Source organism: Trichinella spiralis, assembly GCF_000181795.1.
Source record: "Trichinella spiralis strain ISS 195 chromosome Unknown Scfld5, whole genome shotgun sequence".
NCBI classification, from domain to species: domain Eukaryota; kingdom Metazoa; phylum Nematoda; class Enoplea; order Trichinellida; family Trichinellidae; genus Trichinella; species Trichinella spiralis.
Genome location: NW_003526944.1, coordinates 2,542,925 through 2,565,776, shown reverse-complemented (window position 1 = coordinate 2,565,776; position 22,852 = coordinate 2,542,925). Strand labels below are relative to the sequence as shown.

The 22,852-nt window shown below is 35.3% G+C and overlaps 5 protein-coding genes across 5 annotated transcripts; 3 read left to right on the top strand and 2 right to left on the bottom strand.

Annotated features, from left to right (window-relative positions):
• Window positions 1–1,476: 1,476 nt before the first annotated feature.
• Tsp_04241 (conserved hypothetical protein) lies at window positions 1,477–2,237 on the bottom strand. The gene is made up of 6 exons (XM_003375007.1): window positions 2,212–2,237; window positions 2,045–2,150; window positions 1,962–2,008; window positions 1,811–1,854; window positions 1,691–1,774; window positions 1,477–1,661 (listed from the first exon to the last, which is right to left on the bottom strand). Exons 1-6 carry the CDS (start codon window positions 2,235–2,237, stop codon window positions 1,477–1,479), a joined length of 492 nt encoding a protein of 163 aa, XP_003375055.1.
• A 7,697-nt stretch (window positions 2,238–9,934) lies between these two features.
• On the bottom strand, window positions 9,935–11,748 carry Tsp_04240 (pumilio protein). Its single transcript, XM_003375006.1, has 7 exons — window positions 11,552–11,748; window positions 11,217–11,475; window positions 11,014–11,151; window positions 10,686–10,933; window positions 10,446–10,504; window positions 10,139–10,291; window positions 9,935–10,011 (listed from the first exon to the last, which is right to left on the bottom strand). Exons 1-7 carry the CDS (start codon window positions 11,725–11,727, stop codon window positions 9,935–9,937), a joined length of 1,110 nt encoding a protein of 369 aa, XP_003375054.1. The 5' UTR covers window positions 11,728–11,748.
• Window positions 11,749–14,578: 2,830 nt separating this feature from the next.
• On the top strand, window positions 14,579–15,214 carry Tsp_04239 (hypothetical protein). The gene is made up of 3 exons (XM_003375005.1): window positions 14,579–14,584; window positions 14,640–14,781; window positions 15,030–15,214. Exons 1-3 carry the CDS (start codon window positions 14,579–14,581, stop codon window positions 15,212–15,214), a joined length of 333 nt encoding a protein of 110 aa, XP_003375053.1.
• Window positions 15,215–18,160: 2,946 nt separating this feature from the next.
• Window positions 18,161–19,041, top strand: Tsp_04238 (hypothetical protein). The gene is made up of 4 exons (XM_003375004.1): window positions 18,161–18,230; window positions 18,476–18,574; window positions 18,613–18,723; window positions 18,920–19,041. Exons 1-4 carry the CDS (start codon window positions 18,161–18,163, stop codon window positions 19,039–19,041), a joined length of 402 nt encoding a protein of 133 aa, XP_003375052.1.
• Window positions 19,042–20,133: 1,092 nt separating this feature from the next.
• On the top strand, window positions 20,134–22,748 carry Tsp_04237 (cuticlin-1). The gene is made up of 11 exons (XM_003375003.1): window positions 20,134–20,145; window positions 20,354–20,468; window positions 20,553–20,695; window positions 20,763–20,887; window positions 20,975–21,117; window positions 21,181–21,259; window positions 21,323–21,488; window positions 21,544–21,688; window positions 21,759–21,833; window positions 21,904–22,078; window positions 22,394–22,748. The coding sequence occupies exons 1-11, from the start codon at window positions 20,134–20,136 to the stop codon at window positions 22,746–22,748; spliced, it is 1,533 nt and encodes a 510-aa protein (XP_003375051.1).
• Window positions 22,749–22,852: the final 104 nt, after the last annotated feature.

Genomic DNA, 22,852 nt, shown 5'->3' with positions numbered 1-22,852 from the left:
TAAGCACCAACTTTGTGGTTCTCTTCATGGGGGTGTTTTATAAAAGTTTTTATGGGAAATGTGACATGCGTCAACTCATTTATTACTCCACAGAGAACATTTCCGTCAACTTCACGGGCAAGAAAATATCAAATTGGAGTTTTCTTCTAAATTATCGTTATTTAACAGGTTACGCATTCGTTAATAATGGGTATTAATCATTTCGGCCATTCCAATTAGGTCAACAATCAGGCAATTGAAGCTATGCTATTTGCATTCAGGATTTGAAAATGAACCTTTTCAAAATATGAAAGGGCAAATACATAAAAAAGTTTCATCCTCTGGTTACGCCTCGGGCTATGCCTCAGGCATTTTTTCAAAAATTTTCGATTTTTCAGAAATTTAGCCCCAGGCGTTGCCTGAGGCTATGCCTCAGGGCGTAAAAAATTTGCATATTCCCCCCAGGCTACGCCTTAGGCATTTTATTGCACAATATTTGCCCCCAGGGGGATTATGCAAATTTTGTCTTGCTTTAGGGCGTCACCTCAGGAGATTTTTCATCCGTACAGGCTGACCCGGTCTAAATTTCATTTCAAATTCTTTTTTATAATTGCTATATTCTGTACCTACTAAACTTCTGTCCACTTTCTGTACACATCGTAGACTTACCTTACCATTCTTTTGATTATACTTTTGACTTACCTGTGTTCTGATATCTACTTACCTGTGTTCTGATATATACTTACCTGTGTTTACCTGTTTTACCCCATCTTCTGTACTTAAACTTACCTGTACACTCCTTATCTTCTGCATCATTTCCTGTTATCTTCTGTACTTGCCAAACTTACCTGTACACTCATCTTCTTTACTCACGTGACTTACCTGTATACATACTTATCATTCTGTGTTGTTTTCTGTACTTACCAGAGTTACCTGCACATACGACGGACCATCAGCGACCGGAGAGCCATTGGGTCAATGACCGAACGACATGCTTAACAACGGCTAGTTCAGTTCTGACGTCGGGTCATGCGGGTCTGTCGCCAGAAGACAACCGCGGTTTTCGCCGGCGGCATCTTTGAACTGGGCGGGATTGCCGCGGCTCTGCGTCTGCCTCAGCTGGACCTGCAATTAGCAACGCCACCGTACAGCCATGGTTGTTACACATGCATCATCATGTGGCTAGCTAAATCATTATCTGATATAGGAGAAAAATATTTGCTACAGTTCTATTTTCAACGTCTCCAGTAAAAACGGCTCAACCAAATGCTGAAGCCTCGACTTAGTGTAACAGTCCTCACCAGTCGGTGACGTTCGTTTTGTTCCGGATCCGGCTGAAGAAGAGGCAGAACAGCGGACTTCATTTCCTTCTCACGGCACCACCGATGCATTTATATTACAGTAGAAAACAAGTTTGCACTTGATAAAATAAAATTAATAAAATGGGCTCGTTGCATCAGAATAAACAACTGCAATGATCGCTTTTGTTCCGCCAATTCATGTGAAACCTCTGATGGTCAGGAAGTGGATTGTAGGTATGGATGTTAGCGGCAACAAGTTATAGCGAGTGCCTACTAGACACAGACGGCATGCATGGCTCGATTCCCAATGCTTCATCACTTGGCTCTTTTCATTTGGCTCACTTGGCTTCGGACACAGTTCGACATCAGCAGTCTTTATTACTCTTGCTCATCGCTTCACTTAAATTTACCTTGTATCCTTCCTTGATATCTTCTGTACTTACCAGAATTCCCGTATACCCTTACAGACCGTTTCTCGCCATCCGCTATTAAAGCTATTAAATCATGCCAAAATAAAACCTCTCAAAAACTACCATTAGCTGTTTTCTTCAGTTCAGAATCTGATTTATCCACCCTAACTTTTACGCATTAAATAATTCAAGAGAAGATTCTTACTTTGTGTACTTATATGTAGTAGTAGTACTTAGTACTTAGTTGTGTAGATTTCTGTACTTAATAAACATGGGATTGTGAACGCTGTAGTCTTCATGGCCAACACAAAATGAAATCTGTAAGCGAAAAAAAATCTGTTATTACTGAATAACTTTACACCCCTTGTAATACGCAACACCATAGAACATTACGCTACAATTCTGTACATCAACTTGAACTAGTACGGACTTACATAAGTCTCCCATTCGATGATGTAATCTAAAGTTATCATTTTCAAAATAAGTACTTACCTGTTTTTCAAATACTACACTGGTAACACCTAAATGCGTAGTCGAACTGCCACATTTTCACTATGTATAGCAGTTAGTTGTTTAGTTGTATAGCTGTATACCAGTTAGTTTCACTGTTTCTATTGCTAAAATATAAAAAAATCTAATATTTCTTACTAATTTCTATATGCCAAGCCGCATAAATACAAGCAGGAAACGCCACTGTCACGGAGAGAGAATGTATAGTGATTCCATATCTGTTACCATGTTGTAGAATATTCTATTCCTATCATAAGCAATATGTAATTCATTCTTACATATAGTGATAAGAAAAACTTCATTGTGACGTTTATATGAACTTCAAGTAACACTGGGTTACTACGGTAATGACATAACAACTCTTTGATAGCAAAAGTGTAATCCATTGTCATGAATTTTTTGCATTTCTTGTAATAGCCTGAAAATTATTTCAAAGTTAAATTGGAGAAATAAAACAGACGACAAAATGATTTGCGTTTGAAAATTATTATGATGCACTGTTATTCGTCTTCAATTACTTTTTATAATATGGCGGTTTCATGTAAGTTATTGCAATTCAATTCAGATCATATATACTGTACGCAACATTCATGCATTACTTACTTGTTATGCATAAGCAAAGAAATCAATCATGTACCGAAACATTCCATTTGAAGTATTCTACAGCATGTGGTTTGAAGAAATTTCTAAAGCTATGGGAGAATGTAGGGAAGGCAAGTGAGCAAACGGATCCGTAACTTCGGAACGAAGCTTTAAAGGCTGGGCCGATTGTGCTTTAAGCATGCAGTATATGCTTGGCAGAGTTCTGTTGAGGACTTTACCGATTGTTACCGTTTGTCGAATCAATCCGTCATCATCTGATCAAGCTACCTGACAAACCGTAACGTTCAGAACCTAAAATAAGCGGCTGTCTGTTTATTTGTCAGACCGTTTCCGTCGGCATTCAACAACCAAGTTAGAAATGGCACGGAAACAAGGAATCTTGAATCAAATAATCAAAAATACTTTTCAAAATTATTATGATGAGTAACTGATCATCTTCACTTACTTTTTATAATATAGCTGTTAAATAATACTTGATATAAACGTGAAGTGATGTGAATTTCTGAAAGTGAATTTTATTAGTGTAGTCATCTCAAAATAAAAAACAGTAATACGTACTTCTCTGTCCTCAGCATCTGAGGTAGCTGAAATTTAGAAAAAATAATACAGTTAGAGACACCCTTTAGTTCCCAATCACCATATTAGTAGAGTAATACAAATGACATGCATGACATAACACCACCACTATGCATAATATAACTTACCTAATATTCACTGATAGCACTGAAGAGCGGAATTATAGTCGATCCCCTTCGTGCTGCCATAGCCATAAACTGAATAACTGAATGTGTACAAAGTACTCTGATTAAACATATAACGCTGAGTAAACTATGCAAATAATAAACCACTTTGTCTCCGGTGGAACAACCTAATTTGAATGCAGTAATAGCACAGTAAAATGAATATAGCGAACAATTTTATTTAATAACATGATGAAATTTATTACGTTTTTATTTACTCACTGCACATTATTAAGTAAAATAGCACTATTATGCAAATTTCTTTTGTTAAAATTAGATGAAACGAACACTTATTAACCTGAAGCATTGCAAATCACTAAAAATAACCGGAAATGCTATTATTGCGTTGCTGAATTTACTTGCTTGAACGTTGGACAGAACAAACAAAGTATATCACTCGAATAATATTTGTCTTACAATCTAAGGTATATGGATAATAATTAAATGGCTTGTACTGAAATTAGTATAGAAAATGAAAACATTTCTGAGATTTGTAAAACATTAAATAACATTAATGAAATTTTATTGTAAACATTACTACAGAAATTATTAAATGCTAATTCTAAACAAAGCAAGCAGATTTAAATCTCCAAAGTAGTATTCATTTTCTGTTTCAATGAATTAATATCTGCTGTAGCGGATGACAATTACAATTAATTACGAGTAATGCACAAGTAAAGATGACAAAAAAATAAATTCAACCAAGTATAAAATAAATTTAAGCTTCAAATTCATCTATAGAAAAAAATGTCCATGAAAAGAAGAACCAATGAACGACTTATTCGTTACGTCGCAATTATGTATAAGCTGTACATTTTGATAAAATCAATGGACAAATAAATTGCTAAACTTATAGATTTTCATATTGTGAATCATAGAGTGCAATTTAACATGGCTGCTCAAGGAAATCAAGCGAGTCACATACAGAAAGGACTTTCAGAGTTCAGTTTATTCAAGGATAAAAACGGAATACTGATTTCAGTTAATGGGCCAAGGTTTGTAAAGAATTGTCCCCACTTCATGACAGAGATATCCCAGGGAAGAAAGTGAATGCTTGAGAACGCTAAAACATAGCAGCAGCTGTCTACACACTTGTAAACACAATAAATGCAGGAGTGCTTGGCAACTGTATCAATTCAGAGAAAAAGCAGGCAGCTTCAAGAGCTGGTGACATTTAGGATTTAGTACAATGAGTGTGCATTTCCAGTCGATAACACTGAGAAAGTACACTAAGATTTATCCCAAGTCACCACGGTTAAACGTTCTCTGTTCAACGGATAAGCATGATTCCGGTTCTTATTGGTGTCTTCTAGAGCAAGTAATATTTCTCATTTATTGGGAGGGGAAGGCAATAATGAATGCGGGGAAAAAAGGAGGGAGAATAGGTGGGATGTAGGGAGTGAAAGTTGTTATAAACTGAATCGTTATCATTCAATCAACTTTCACCTTTACTAATAAGGCGTTGCCTTTAATCTGTCAATATAATCAATAGCTGGGAAGGTAACGTCAGGTTCCAAAGGATGGAGAACATGCACATTGATTTATATACTATCTGTCTTCATAATACTAGTAAAATAGCAGAACATTTCACAGTTCGCTTTCAAAGATATTGGGCATGATAGGACAGATTACAATTTGAATATTCGAGGGTAGGAATGTCGGCTGAAGTGCACAAGAACGAGAGTACTTATCAACAAAATAGAAACTACAAGATGATGAAATAGATCTGTCGCATCAGCAACTTGTATTACAGGAAATATAAAAGAGAATGTAGAAAATACTCAACTGTTATTTCAGTACAATGACACAATTGCCCTTTTTGAGAACTATGAAGAAAAAGCTTTTCATTGTAAATCAGTGATTTATTTCATGAATATTATCTATTATTAAGCTCTGTCTTTCCAGCGCGATTCAGAATCGCGCGAAAATCCCAGAATCATGGAACATAGGAAAGAGCTGCCTTTCTACTTATGCATTTCATTTCAAGAATTCTCTGTACATTGAACTGAGCATAAATTATGTACCTAATTATGATATACTACAGTTCATTCGAAAATATCATGAAACATCTCTAAAAGTGTAGCTGAAACAGTTATTTTCATTGATGAATGAAAATTTGCACAAAATTGAATTTTCAATTAACAGTTCTGAAAAATGCATTTGCAGGTTGCTCTTTATTTACTAATCTATTTCGTAAACGCTGTTACGTTCTTATTTACACATTTCATAATATGACTTTACTCATATGAAAACGCATTAGCATGCAAATTTATTTGACTGAAATCACCTAAATACCTGTGAAGCTGAATTCATAAAAACGACCGAAACATCTAACTTTCATTCTACCATATTATTTCACATGCAAAATATCAATCTGAGCAAAACAATTAACTCAAATATATGAAAACAACATGAAAAACTTTCCTAATAAATAAAAGAAATCAAATTAGCATTTCTTTAGGAGAGAACTCGTTGAATTTCACAAAATACAGAATTTCAAAACATCTGGGTGCTACATTTACAAGAAAACAATGCAATTTTGTTATATTGTACTAAATTATACTAAATGAATGAATTTTGATTTGGGTTTGTTGTTAAAACATTAAATAATTTCAATTTAAATAAATCTGATGTGTCATCACCATCAAAATCGCTTTTGAAGAGTGGTGAAAAGTGAAAATCCTTTGATTATAACTTACTTCCCAGGTTTTTCTACAATTTTTTACTTTTTATTTAGGAATTCGAAAAACAATCTAATAAAATGTCGTCTGCTATTTGAATGTTATTAGAGATGATGAAGTTTTAGTTTCACTTCGCAAAAGTTATAAATGAATTTCTATGAAAAGTGGCAATGTTTTATATATTGCGTTTTAAGAAAGAAGAAAAGCGAAAACTGAACACTAAAAATGCAAAACGGCTTACCTGATAGCAGGGATGTTGATGATGAAATATGAAGGCTTTTATAATTTCGAATCAATGCTGGTATTTGTTGAAGTGAAGCAGCAGAAATGAGCAAATTACCCGGCGCAGTAACGAGAATGTTCTTCATTAGCAAATACTCATATAATAATCGCCTAAAAATAATAAACCTGGCTTTATATATATAATAAATTGCTTTTGAACTTTGAATGAATGCCGTCAGCAGTGTTCGTCATTAAATTTGCATAAAGTTAGTTAATAATAATAATAATAAGTATAGTTCGTTGACCTCTTTGTAATTGCACGTATGTTTGCGCAGTGTGAAATGAGGCACTAAGCTGCTTTCAAAGTGCTTGAAGGCATAACATTATTTAGCGGTTGTAGATACTGCCTACTGAGTTTTCGCATCTGAAAAAGTAAATTCATCAATTTATCAGTTTTCCAAATACCTCGTAAGAAAGTGCTTTATACAGAAAAAGTCTCGAATAACTCCAAAACAAATTTTTGAAAAATGAACCGCAAAAATGGAAAAAAACTTTTTAAATGTCAATAGTGGTGTGGGAAGTTTTGTTAGTTACTACGTTAGTTAGTTAGGAAAATAATTTCCATAAACGTAGCTGCAAATGTGATGCTTACCGTTTTCATTGAAGCAATGTCCGTTAAATGGGTTCGTTTTCACCGCTGTCTCTTTACCGTTTTATTTCTTATAACTTTTAATGACGTAAGAACAATTTCAGTCTGTTCACCAAAGTGTGTATCTTACCACTGTATTACAGTGCATGTTGTCCTCTTGTTTGTACTATTTATGTTTTCCAATTATGTGCAATACTGCATCGCAAAACGTGATATTTAACTTGTTTCCCAATTATTTCAACGATACTGGCAATCCCATTCGTAATATTACTGTCGCATCACTAAATATAAAACAGTGAATGTTAAAAGAGATATCGCAGTTATAATTTATTAATGTCACTGTTGATTATGCCACTGCTTTCAATAACTGTCGCAATGCACAGTAGAATGGTAGAAGTTCCATATAATCTGCAGAAACGCATCCTACAAAGAGCTATAAATGAAAATGAACGTCAATTATACAAGAATAAACGCTTGAAACTAGAATGACACTCATTGGCGGGCAAGTAATAACTATTCGGTGTTTTTTCGTCAGACGTTAGTATATTAATCAGTAAAATGTACTTACTAATAATAATAATGCCAGTAATTTGAAGTAAATTCTGTTGTGCAACAGTTGAGCCTCTGGATGTACAAAAAAGTATTGACAAATTTAAACAAAAAACGGACAGTTAACTAAATGCACAAAGCAGTGTTATCAGATTGTGAATCAGGCGTTAAAGGTGTAGAAAAATGAAAGAAAATAAAACATACGCACAATTCTTCTGTATCATTGACGAAGGCTTTTTGAATCATCTGCAATTTCTGCAGGAAAACTCCTCCACCAGTTCAGCCGAATAATTATCATTCATTGCGCATTATCGACAGCTGACCATGATGAAGTTTGCTTTGGAACAAACGGATTCAACTACCAATTTGCTAGCTTGGAGGTAAACCAGCGTTAAAATTTGTTTCTCGAAACCATCTTTCAACAAAATGACAACTTTCCTATAACACAACTGGACAGTGAAATAGACAGTGCAAATTTTTGTATCACGTTTCAAGCTACTTGACAGAGATCAATGAATGGTGGACAATTAATTCTTGGATCATTTTCAAACAAAAGCAATAATACAAACATTACACTACCATTACAAGCCGTACTGCTGCATTGATTTCGTTTATAATTATGAAAGCAGATACTTCTTTCTTCTTTGGAATTTGAATTATGAAGTCCACTTTAAATCAGTCTAAATTCAATCAGTGAACTCAAAAGCACCAAACGTGTAGAAATGCAAAGGCAGAAACGAATAGACGGAGGACCAGTGCAACAATACAACAATGTACAATGTGTAGCAGTTAATACTGAAATCAACATAACTTTTCATAAATCGTAAATTGTAAAAGTAGATGTCAATGTTATAATATGAACAAAAAATTTCAATATACTGTTCTGCTGTATACAGTGATGTGCAAAATTCACGGCAGTTTGCAGAAAGTCAAATGTAAAAAGACAGAGAAAAACAGTTTATTAAATATACTACACAAATAATCTACGAAATACCCATCTGAACAGTTAATATTCACCGTACCATAATGATCACATTTCTAATTCCATTCACTACATCGTATCACGCTGGCGGAAAAATCGAGCCATAATTAATTTTGAAGCAATGGACGGTAAGAAAAAAGCAAAAAAACAAATAGCACAGAATCATGTACACAATCAATAACCAGTAGGAAATCAAATACTGTGAGATCAATTTCATCTTTTATTTTCTCACAAAAATCATGTTCAATCAGCAGTTTGCTTTAAAAAACAAAATAAAAGGAAATGTGTATTATTACTTCACAGGAGCTATTAGCATGAAATTACAGTACAAAAAGATATGAATGCAATGATAAATATTTCAGCCTCTCTGCAGATGAGAAAGACAGACAAACATTCATTCATTCACAATTCTTTCCTACCTAAATTTTTCACATACACATTCACAGGATATGTGCATATATAATATAACTGTGGGTATATAGAAATATAGAATTTCACAGGTGCAGTATATGCAAAAAAAGATTGTGTACAATTAAAATATAGTACTGTAATGACATCAATTTGAATGCTGAATTTACACAGTGAACAACTACTGCTGCGAGTAAAATAGAATGCTGAAATGGATAAAATGTGCTCACAGAAATTCAGTTACAAAAAGCAGTATAGAACAACATTAATTAATCAAACTATACATATATATATATTAGAAAAGTGCTTAGGCAGACATGTGGATGCTTGTTAAATATGCATCGAGATAATTTTTGCTTGCAGATAACACAAAAATATTAAATATAATCAAAGTAACAAGTACTTTTATCAATCACATCTAAACATTTCTTAGAACATTCAAAAAACAAAAAAAAACAAAAAAATTTTAAAACATTAAAAAAATAAAATAACTAAAACATAAACAACATAATAAACAACGTGCAACGTAGTCACAGTTTGGTAAGAATGGAAAAAGCAACAACTAGCTATTGCAATTTAAGCAAAAGTAGAACCTATAAAATTAAAAGTCCGACAAATAGACATCAACAAAAAAGCAGACCAAAATCGAAACAAATGAACATAAAAGCAAGAACACATTAAAAAAAACAAAAACTAAATTAATAATAAATCAAATCTATAGAACGGTAGAAAATAAATAACGTGCATTTTTGAATGTACATACACACACACACATATATATATATATATATATATATATATATATATATATATAATACATTCAAAACTGAACGCATTTATCTTGATGAATGAAAAATGAAAAGCATACAGATAGATCACTGTTTTTACATGATCGATCGATTAACTGGCAGTAATGTCACCAGCTGCTTGTGGAGTGTGTGGGTTGTTGTGCTTTTGAAAATACTTTTCCAATTTTGCTGCAAAATACAAAAAAATACATATATAAGTATATATACTACACATATTCAAATGCTGATATTTTAAATCATACATAATTGATATAATCAAAATAGGAAAACAAATAGAAGAAAATGAAAAACTTACAGAGAATGTGCTTTCCATATGTGAATCGTCTCAACTGTGGCACGTGCGGTCGGATGTTTTGCATCAATCTCTTCCGCTGGGACGGATCAGCCACGTCGAGCAACTTTTGCACAACGTAATTCGCGTACTGATCTTTCATCATGGCGACAAGTACTCCAGAATTTCCAACACCGGTGCTGATCAAACAACAAAACAAAATACATTATAAATATATATATATGGATATAATTATTAAAATTGCTTAAATTAAGCAGTTTTAAAAAAGCATCATCATACTCTGTAGTGTCATTGCAATTCAAAATTTCACTGATCAAACAGTTCCTCTCTTCAGCAGTTGCAAAACAAACGCATTTCTCAACAACATTGCTATACATGTAGAAAAGAAAAAAATTTTAAACGACAAAAACTATCATGTAAAACAAATATATGTATGTATGAATGTATTTTGAAAAAATATTGAAAAATTATTGATATTTGCATAGAAATAATGAACTATATATGATGAGAATTGATTGGTAATTATTTTTCTGTTTATACAAAAGTTTACCTGGCAAATTTGTGCTGAGAATAACGGAGAATCTCTTCGCGCATCTCTTTGATAATACGACTTTTATCTTCGGCTTGACCATGTTCGAGAACGTGCTGAATAACATAGTTACCGTACTGATCGCAAACCAAACTTTTAATATGCTGATGCAGTTCTTCGAGTATTGGTTTCTTCTGTTCCATCATGCAGTGTTCCAAAATTCGTTGTATCACACGACAACCATAAGAATGTGTAGACAATGCAAAAACCTTTGAAAATTGAATTATAAAAAAATACACCACCACATCTCACATTCTCATCATCTCATCGCTCAATCATCATTACTCACTTGATCTTTAAAAGCGTCGATTACAAACTGCAAACTTTTCGGATCGACAGTTTCGATGATTTTCTGAATGACGTGATTGCCGTTCTGATCCTTCACGCATTTCAGAATATTTCCTTCAAGCTCTTTGACAATTTCTCTCTTGAAAACAAAAAAAAACAACTGATATTCATTGATAATATGATTTTCATTCTTATCCAAACCACCTGCTGTTCATGATCGACTGCTTCGAGACATTTTTGAATAACACGACAGCCGTACATTTGCAATGCGAGCGCAAGCACGTTCGGCCGTAGCACACGGGCTAGTTCATTCTTCTGCTCAACAGTACCGAATTCGAAAAATTTTTGTATTACATAATTGCCAAACACATCAGTCATCAACATCTGAGCAGATTCAATTATCTCAGAAAAGACCATCTGCCGATCTTGCATGTTGGCTCTTTCCAATTTTTGTTGAATAAATCTACAATAAAAATAATATATTATTTCATATACATATATCATATTGTTTCTGTTGGTTCGTGGTTCCATTTTCTCACCGAGATCCGTACTGGTCTTGGGCAAATTCGACGACGTGATTCGTGACGTCTCGTAGCTGCAAGGTTGGAAAACGGTTGTTGCGAAAATCTTCCAACAACCTGCTACGATGACTGCTGCCCTGGTCGCGCTGGAATACATGGCGTGCCAGCTTTGTTCGCGCATGCTGGGATTGCATCGAGTGGAACAAGCTTCCGTTCGGCTGAACAAGAGCCGTATTGAACAAGCTCGCCGTTGCGGCGTTCGAACCTTGACAAACCCAGATAACAAGTAAATTATGCAAAAAACCGTCAAGTCAATTGCTTACTGGCTCGCATGCTGAACAAGCTCGGCGAACTGCTTCCCCAAATACCGGGCGGTGGACCGTTCTGATTCATGTTGAACATGCTCATTGTGGGCGAGTTGTAATACGGAACTGCGCTTGCTGCTGCAGCAGCAGCAGCAGTGTTGGACGGCTTCATCGCAAACGGTTGCTGAGAAAACGAATCTCTCCTCGGCTGTATGCCAACAGCATTCTGATTGAACGCTTAAAAGCGAAACAAAACAATAAAACAGAAAACATAATAATGATAATGAAAATAATACAACAGGAACAGTTTTCAACGTTGAACTTACACATATTAGCCAGAGCGGATGTGAGAGATGAAATCGAATTCGCACAGTTTCCATTGACGGTCTGCGGTTGCTGTTGATAGGATGAATGGCCAAAATTTAACAACGACGATGAGAAAAAAGAATTCGTTGTCACGGGACTACTTCCAAACGGGGTCGAAGGCGGTGGACTACTAGAAATACGATGGTCCAATCCGCTAGCATTTCCTGAAATTACAATATATTTGTGAAATAAAGCAACAATATTTTTGTCTCCATCCCAAGTACAATCCAGACTGACCGGGTGGGTTCAAAATCACCGGCGGTGCAGGTGGAATAACTCGCATTGTTGGCAGAGGCTTGGAATTCGGCATGTACACTGGACCGGTGTGATCAAAAAATGGCGCCGACGGAGGACCAATAAGCGGTGGAAAGTTCCCTAACGGCAACAGTTTGTCTGCACATTTCATAGTACTATTACCACTTCGGAAATATTTCTCACTCTGCAATCCATGCTGCTGTTGCTGCTGCTGATGCTGCTGTTGCTGTTGATGCTGCTGATGACTGCCACCGCCAATTGGCAAAGACGTATCCCCATCAGCACTGGTGAAAGTCGGTATGTGCTGGTGATGATGCTGGTGATGTTGATTCAAATTGGTCGCACTGGCAGAGTTCAGATTTCCACCTGCTGCTTGTTGTTGAGTATTCGCCTGGCCTTGCAACAAATTCGTCGTCGTCGGATACATCCATCCGTTTGGATAAGAATAGAACTGCGGCATAAATTGACCTGAACAACAAAAATCAAAAACAAATTATTATTATTCTTATTATTGAAAACAATTTTCCTATGCAAAGCTACCACCATAAAGCAAAGGTTGCCCAAATTGATCTGCTCCACCAGGCATACAGTACGGATTCATGTAGCTCATCTGTTGCCATGCGGCATATTGTTGCATCATCTGCAAATTGCTGCTGTTGTGGGCGCGTGCACTGAACAACTGAAGAAAATTTAAATAAATAAATAACACGAACAAATTGAATTTTCTTTTTCTCAAATACGTTGTTGTAGTCGGAGAGCATGCCTTGTCCGTCGAAAGTGTTCGACAAGCTTGTACCATTGCTTGTCAACGGATCATTGTAACTATAGCTGCTGATAACGTCCAAAGTGTTCGAATCGGAAACGGAAAAACAATTTCCACTGTCATTTAAGCTCGAATTCGGCAGCATAACTGAACAAGTGTCGCTGTCGCTGCCGTCAACATTGTTACCATCGCTGAAAGCATTTCGTTTTGTCAAAAGCGATTTCAGCTTCCAATAAAAAAGTTTGACCATAAACGAAAAAAAAATTCATTCCCCCCTCCCCCTTTAAATCTGAAATTGCAGTTTATCGTACAAAATGCAATGAAATGCAGATTTAAAAAAACTGATCGTAAAATAAATTGTGACATTGTTGATGATGAACGCAAAATAATGTGGCTTACCATTTCGTCTCAACTCCATTGGTAAGGGGATTTTGAATTTGCAATTCGTTATTGTCGATGGATTTCACTTTGGAATCCTAAAAATGAAATGACATCAACTGGCAAAGCAGAACACAAGACTGTACAAAAGTAAGCATATTTTCGTACGTATTTCGAGTTGACCACAGTTGGTGATGAACTGAGCACTTTCTCCACCATTTTCACGCACAAACCAGACGATTCGGACGATCTCGGTGAAATCACCTCACTACGACCCTGATGATGCGCAGCCATCCCCTGGACCATAATAGGATTGCTAACCACATGCTCTACAAAGAATGGCAAATGTACATATATCTGGTTAAAAACAAAAAGAAAATCAACACCTCTCCATCATACATACTATAAGAAAAACAGCAGTATTTTAAAGAAAAAAAAAACAATTATCTCTGTCAGTCATCAATGCAATTCAATTCATGCTACGTTAGAAAGTTTGACATCAATGATTAAAAAAGTCATGTCCTACATCATCAGATATAAAAATACAACGACATATCAGAAAAAAAATAAAATTAAAACTTTCGAATATTTTACCTGAAGTTGATGTATTCCAAGGTCTTTTCTTGCTCCACTGTTGATCAGCCATGTATTGTTATGGACAATTTAGAGAAGAACAGAAAATGGAGGTGAATATTATAATTGTACAATAACAATCGCGTTGAATTACAGTCCTTTTGTACAACAGTACAAAAACGTACCGCTCACAGAGAACTACAGACAAGTGGTGTAATATTAACACGGCGATGGTAATGATGCAGGAAAATATTACTTATATATTACAGAACTGTACACCTAAAACAGAGTGAAAATTAGAAAGCGAGCAATTTTAGAAAAAGAATATCAACAAAAAAAAATCCTCCCCCCCCCCTCCCCACTTATAGCTGCACAACAATCTCAACCACCGTTGTATAATTTTACATGACAGTACTATTCAAATGTTCTTTGATAAAATTAATACTGAAATCTATCAATTTTCAAGCCGATAAGTGTTGATCACGATGATCAGTGTGACATTGGAAGTGCAGTAGAAAATGACAAACAAGCGCACACAAAATCGACACCGCAAAATGGCTTAAACGTGAATTTTAAATTGATCGAAGCGGAAGTTTCACCGTCCACACGTCAGAAATAGCCGAGGAGCAACACAACAGACGCAGAACCATTGAAATATAATTTGGAAAAAAAATTAACTTATTTCTTCAAAGCCAACACACATGCAAAAATACCCATTTCGAGAAACACCACTGCAATTAGCGAAGAACAGGAAAAAGAGGAAAATTAATAAGCAAAAATACAAGAAAAATAAAATCGAATAAAAAAGCAATCCAAATTATTCTTTCACCATGAATAAAATAATACAGATTCCAAGGATGGATAATTTCGCATATTTGTTGTTCGCCACCTTCTTCTCTGAAGAGAGAAAAAAGAGAAACTCAAATAAAACCACAGCAAGTGCACACAATCAGACCAGAATTGGACAATGGAATGGTGAAAAAGAACGCGTTCACTGGGCCAAGTAATGCTGATGATGATGATGATGATGATGTTCATTGAACAACAGCAACGTCATGGCTAAGTTAAAGAACACGATGACACCTCAACTAGACGGTTGCCATTTCGAAGGTTGCCTGCCTTTCGAATGCACTGTAAGATGCCGAAAAAATTTGACACAATTAAACGACAATTTTGAAACAAAGCAACATCAAAAGCACAGGGGGAAAAACTGAGCATTTCCAAAGAGAAGCGTCACAAGCCGGTACGAAAAGTCGATAAAAACTGCTCGCCGACAGCAGGCAAGATTTATCGACTAAAAGGCAAAAGTTGAACACGGAATAATAATGATAATAATAATAATAATATTGCTATTATTAATCAATTTTATCATTAAAACTAGATTGCTGAAACTTCAACAACAATACAATTGAAAAGTTAATACTGAAGAAGAAAAATAAAGATAAATACAAATTCGACGTCATCAAAAAGAAGCAAGTCAGTGCACAACTTATGAACAAGCCGAATTCAAAAACTAATATCGAAATATTAAAAACAAAAAAATATATATATATACTTCAACTTTTATCCAATTGACATTTGATCGACAGCTTTTCAGTATTAATATTAAAATTTCAAATTTTACAGCAACATTTTTGAACAATGAAGATAAAAGAAACAAACCGAGCTGTGGTGGAGAAACTGGTGGAAATAAGAAAAAAATTTTTTTTGAAATAAACACATTTTAATTCTTAAATTAATCAAACATTCGTGTCGTTAAACTCTCCACTGAACAATATCACCGGCAATTTACACAAACGAACAACACAATACCACTGCAAGCTATCATGACAACTCTGGCTGCTGAGAAGAGAAAGAAATGAAATTTGTTCACTTGGAACACAAAAATCGTGCACAAAATAACAATCAGAATAAAAAAGTCTATGCAAAAAAAGTGTACATATAAATATTGAACAAGTGAAAAACATTAAACACAACTTGAGAAATGGCATACTACTGCAAATAACTGATAAATATTACAGTAAAAAGAAAGTCAAGTATAAACCTCGGATGGAAACAAAATATTATTTTCAAAACTTTCAACCCATTTACAAATGTTTATTTGTTTATTTAATGTAATCAAATGTAAAAAATTTCCGAAAATATTTCACTTGCACTACGCCGCCGCATTAATAGATGCTAATTGAAATAACACAAATGAACCGCCACTACGTGAATTATAAACCGACTGAATTTTACACCGATTTTTAAACATGGAAGAAAAAGGCGCGCAATTTGAAAATTTTTTAAATATTATTTTTAGTACATCACTACAGTAAGATAGCAGTGACAGTGATAAGCCACGTCACGTGTGAAACCTAAATATCTTTCAAAAAAATTTCTGCAGTTCTATAAAATGCACGCTTGAAAGCGATTTGTATCAGTTTCTGTTTTGCATATTTCTCACACTGACAAGCAAAAACTCTGAACAAGTAAAATCTGTAAAATTAATATTGTTGAACTGATTTTTGAAAAAAGAAAATTACGCTTTGCAATTTGCACAGTCCACATAATGAACAAGCGTATCCGAAATTAATTATTAATTTAAAAAAAACAAACAATGAAAAGAAACTGTCTTTAAAATAAAAATGTTAAAATTAGTATCTTCAGAAAAAGTCCTGAAAAGCAAAAGCAAAAAGAAAAACATTTTATTTCTTTAAAATCTCTTAAATAGCTTTCTGTACCGATTTGTGTGTGTAGCTTTTTCTAAATTTTTTTGTTACTTCCGGCGTTGAAGAACAATAAAAAGACAATTGGAAAGATGAAAAGCACTGAAAAATTTTTTTCAAAGTAACATCTGTGAATTTTTCTCAGCGACAAAGCTGAAAATAAAATCAATAACAATGCTTCATTGTGCTGTGTTGTTTGTTGCCAGTGTGATCAAATCAACACGCGAACGAAAAGAAAGCTTCAAAATTAGCATATCCTACAAATGTCCCGTTGCAACGTAGTATTTGATACGTATAGATAGACAAAAATAATGATGATGATGATGATTCAAGTGTGATGTGAACAACAGACAACTCCTCCTCGATCAATGATGACTACATGTTTTATTGGCTACAGTGGACAAACAAGCCATTGAGACGATAATGCTTCTCATCGATGAAATCATTCAGTCGTTGCATTATCAGCACAGAAAAAAGCAAATTTTCATTTTATTTACAAAAACGCTGTCAACAACAACAAAAACAACAAAAATATTGAAAATTGATTATCAAATTTGTTCACATCTGATTCTGAACTATTTAAATTCGATTCAATTTGATCCGATTTGTTGAAGCTGTTAAATTTACCTTTGAGTGATAATATACAGTTAGCTCAGAGATTGAAAGGAGCCATTTTTGTCACACGTATGCTTCAATGGGAATTGATGAAACATAAATCAAAAGAAAAAAGCATCCATTCATCCATTGATTAATAAAAGCTAACAAATGGCAACGGAACATCACATTTGAGTCGTCTCTTTTCAATTTCTTTGTAGCATAAAAATGAAAAAGCTCACAGGGCATGGTTCCTCTTTGGTGATTATTAGTTAAAAAATGAAAAAGAAATTAGACCGTGAAATATATGGGGGTATGTTGGAGAATCGAAGGTCGAACGAACAGAACATTTGTAGTCAGTTTGTTCTGTGGTGGTGGTGGTGGTGGTGGAAAAATTGGAGAAAAAGTGACCGCCATCCGAAGGCTAAACGAAAAGAATTCCACCAAAATTAGTGCAGGTGTTTAGCGTAAAATTTCAGGCAATTGGCATCGCCCATACGGAAAACCGACGATCGCATTCCGTCATAACGGGCAAATGACCCTCGGCCGATGCACTGTCCAAGGCCAACATTGGATAGCCCCTCCCCCCCCTGTCCCCAACCAGCTTTCTGTTGCTCTCTCTGACTGGACATATTCTCACTCAATCTATTTCTTTCTCTCTCTCTCATCTCGCAGAGAACTTGAAATGCCAGTCGCTTGCTCGCGACCAATGGAACGTCACATCACTTATCGACTTATTTATTGGTGGAGGCGGAGTTGAAGCTATTCGACAAATCACAGTCGAATTGTGAAAGCTTTTTATATTCTCACTGCACAGTAGTGATCTTAGTTGAGCAGAAAAAGAAACACATATACATATATATATATGTATATCATTGCAAAGTTGAAATCAGTCGGTCGGTTGGTTCAGCACATTTGAAAATCGTTGTAACAACAACAAAAAAACATCACCGGATATTCTTCATTAGCTTGGCTTATTTAACAACAACAACAGAATAAGGCCAGATCCCACAACCGCCGTTGGTTGGACAGCTGCGTTGTAATTGGCGACCTTGTTGTGTTTTGTTTTTAAAATCCCAACAGCACTATACAAGGTCAGGTCAAATTGTGACAAACTAATCAAAAAGAGCGATCCAGAGCTTGCGTGGAAAAAATTTCCCATACCGCGCCTTAAAGATCCACACAGCCGCTTTGCTATCACCTATGCTACCATCAGTGGAAAATATCCCACTACTCTTCTTCTCCGTGGTAAGTGATGAAATTAAATACTTTATTATTTTTTGCCCTTTTCCATCTCACTTTCAACTAATCAATCAATCCCAATTCCGATGCGCATTCTTTCTGCAAATTTCTGCTTTTCCAACACAACATACAAATAGAAATAGAAATATTAAAATTATAAATTAATAAATATATATAATTCAACACTAAAAACCAACTACAGTATTGTATCCACAATTGAACAAAACAGCTTATTTGTTTGTTCAAAATAAACAACAGAGTGGTGAAAAAATGTACGCGTGCCCGGCCCGTGTCGTGGTCGTCGATCAATCAACAAATAAATAAATATCCAGTGCATATTGAATAGTGTAGAAATTTGTGACCGTTGACCGCCTGTTGTCACCTTTTAAACTTTGTTTTTTCCCTCTCAAACCCGGCGCGTTATCACCACAGTGCAGTGTGAAAAGAAAACTGATCCCCGTGAACATCCGCTTCACAAGAGTAAAGCTAACACATTTACGAGGGCTTCTTCTTCTTCTTCTCCAAAGGCCACGTCCACAAAAACCGCAAAACGAAATTTGTAATATACCTCCGGCCCCCTCCCCGCCGAAGCGACTTATGCTTGGAACTTCTGTGAATAATTGAGCTAGATGAGAGAAAATTTTTTTCATTTTCCTTTTACTACTACTACTACTACTACAGCAGTGGAAATTAATATATTTTTCAAAGTACAACTTTGGAAAGGCAATAAAATTTGAGAAATAAAACTTCCACAAAAGGATCATATTACAGGACAACCGTGAATAGCAGCGGTTGAACAGAGAAGAAGAATACGAGCAAAATACAATAAAGCAAAATGGTCATTCCAAACTGCAGGAGTGCTGTTTTTTTCATTTTAAATAAAAAGCATCTACATAAAAATTCCTCTACTTTTCAAAGAAAATACAACTTTCATCGTTCGGTCGATTTAATGGACACGTGATTTTCCATTTTTTTCATCCTTGTATCCAATAGCAGAGAAAAGAGAATTTCAAAGAAATTGAAATAATTGCGACCGCTACATTACATTACAATTGGGAAATTGGAATGTTGTAATTGGAAAAAATTTTTTCCCATCATATACTTATTGGTTTGTTTGTTTGTCAAAATCGATCGGTCAGTTGTGGGTGAGGCAGGGGATAAATTTGAAATTCTATTTACCGCCAGCATCAACGATGGCGCAATATTCATTTCAACTGTCCAAATTTTCCCCCCACGACCGATGTTGCCAAGGTCGAAGGGTTAACCCAGACCGGCTCCTTAGTACAAGCACAATACGCGCAAAAATCACTTAAGACTATACTCAAACGACCGTCCAACTTGTTGCATTGATTTTCGACAATTTTCTATTTTTCTAGATGACCATGGTCACAATTGTCCAGGCGATTAACCAACAAAATGCTCTGGCCGGTAAGTATACGAAAAGAGAAGAAAATTTTTCAAAAAACTTTAATAAAACTGTTTTAAATAAATAATAATTTCAAAAATCAATCAGATCAGTACGTTCGTTACACTTCACACTTTAACTATATAATTAAGCGTCATTTTTCGAACATAACTGCTCTTATATTGAAAACACAAATAATCCGTTTACAAATAAATTCTGTTGAATTTAAAGCTCAAATGCTTTTGTGATATTAATTTTCTACTTTCTGACCCTGCAGGCGACCCAGTGATACAATGCGGAACGGACTATGTAGCTTTTCATTTTCGTACACGTCAAGCATTTACCGGTATTAGTATAAAAATGAAATAAACAAATAAACAACAACTGAATGAATGAATGAAACTATCCACAATGTTCCTGTTCACTTCAGGTAAAGCATTCGTAAAAGGGCATTACTTGAGTCCTGAATGTCAGATTGGGTGGAATAGTACGCAATCGGCTACTGGCCAATCATCGGATGGTGGAACAATTTGGATAAAACATGGACGATGCGGTATGCACCGCCTACGAACGGTACGTAATCACATTTTAAAAAGTTGGAGAGAAAAAAATATATATACTGATGAAAATATTCCTGTAGACCAATCCCCATGGTGTTCAGTTTTCAACTGTCATTGTTGTCTCATTTCATCCAGTCTTTATAACAAAAATGGATCGTGCTTATAATGTTAAATGCGAATATCTAGAAACGCAGAAGAGTATAACGTATGATTTGAATGTCAGGTCCGTGAATTTGAATGAAATTTTCTTCTATTCATTGTTGAATTACTGAACAAAAACCTTTTAATTTAGTCCAATTACTGTAACTCAAATTGCACAATCATTTCCTGAACCGAGCTGTTCGTATACAATTCGCAAAGATGAACTCGATGGTGAAGTGTTGAAGTATGCTCGCGTTGGACAACAAGTGGTCCATCGATGGGAATGTGAAACCAGTAAATTCACTGCACCATTAAATTAATTAATTTACTGTGATTTTATTTCTATTTGTTGTTCAGGCGTTTACGGCATGCTGGTTCACAGTTGCTTCGTAGAAGATGGCCAAGGCAGACGCGTGATGGTTATCGATGAACAAGGGTAAAAAGAAAGCATTACTATTATTGCTCAAGCTTTACAATATCACTTTTCCCGATTCTTAAGGTGTCACACGGATCGTCTATTGCTTGGAGATCCCACTTATGTTGAGGCGTTGAATGTAGCCTACCGAGAGTCGAGTGTATTTAAATTTGCTGATCGAATTGCAGTCCGTTTCATTTGCCAAATTCGTCTCTGTCTTCGTACAAACGAAGGCTGTGCTGGAATTACAGTAATACAACAAATTCAAAATTGAAATTTCAAACGTGACAATATTAATACTGTAGCCACCTGCATGCCCGAGTCCTGTGCCAGATGCATTGGAGAGAAATAACCTGAGAAGAGAAAAACGTGCTGCAACAAACGATATGATTGCAGATTTGGTTTCGCAAACGGTGTACGTCTTAGACGACACTGAACTGAATGATTACAGTAATGATTTTCTTTTTCGCTGGTGCTCAACTTATTAAACACATCCTTACCTGATGAAAATACTTTTCAGCTCAATTGGAAGAACCTATCTCTGAAGAAAATCACAAACAATCATCCACAGTGTGTATTTCGCCGATTGCAGTTGGTATTCTGGGCAGCTGTTTGACCATAACCGTACTAATCACATCAATGTTGATGATTGTGTTCGGCATCAGGCGCCGCAGCGGTGTCCATTCAACTGCCACCGTTGTACCCACACTGTCGAGTCACATTTCCAAAAAGTACTATTATTAATCTGAACGATAATCAAGACCAAAAACAAAATCATGTGCCAACAGATTTCGTAGACCAGTGCCGTGCTGTTTCGAAATCTTGCGAAACAACAAACACGTTGTTTTGTGCTGCTGCTAACACTCTCCTATTTGTTTACACTTATTTAGCACAAAATTCAGACAAATATATATTTTTTTGGGGATGACAACAACAATTAATGCGTTCACTTCTACTCACTCCAATCCAATCTCTACTGTATACAATGTACATGCCTATCATTACTTAACTGTATTTCAAAAAATTTGATAATAAAAATAAAAGAATATTTATAACCAAAAAAATAAATAAATAAAACAACATGAACGACAGTTAAAAACAATTGAACAAATTATATGTTTTTGATGAAAAAATTATAAACAACTTGATTGTAAGTTTTATCGGGTTGGTTGAAATACGGCATAGGAATGATGAAATTCAACAGCCAATACGGACCAAAGACAACTTCAATCCGTTGACGAATAGTCGGATGTTCTTTGCCAAAAAAGACGTCGGTCATTTGGAAATAGCCAAGCATAGAACGGCCGGTCAGAACAAACAACCACTGCGCGATGAAGAAAGAAACCGACGCGCACAAAGAGGAGATGGCGATGTAAAAGCAGATCAGACAAGTCATATCAAAAACCGAATATTGCCCATAAGCAACTGTCTTGACAATTACAACTGGCAAGAGATAGTCAATCCAACCGAACGGAAAAAATGGATGAAACGTTTCGGTCAGAAATCTTAAACAAAAAAACACACACAAACAATGAACAACTTTCCAGTTGGTGGTCAACATTGTTCAACTAGCAAGCGAACGGAAAATTGCCTTACCTAAATGTAAAATACACA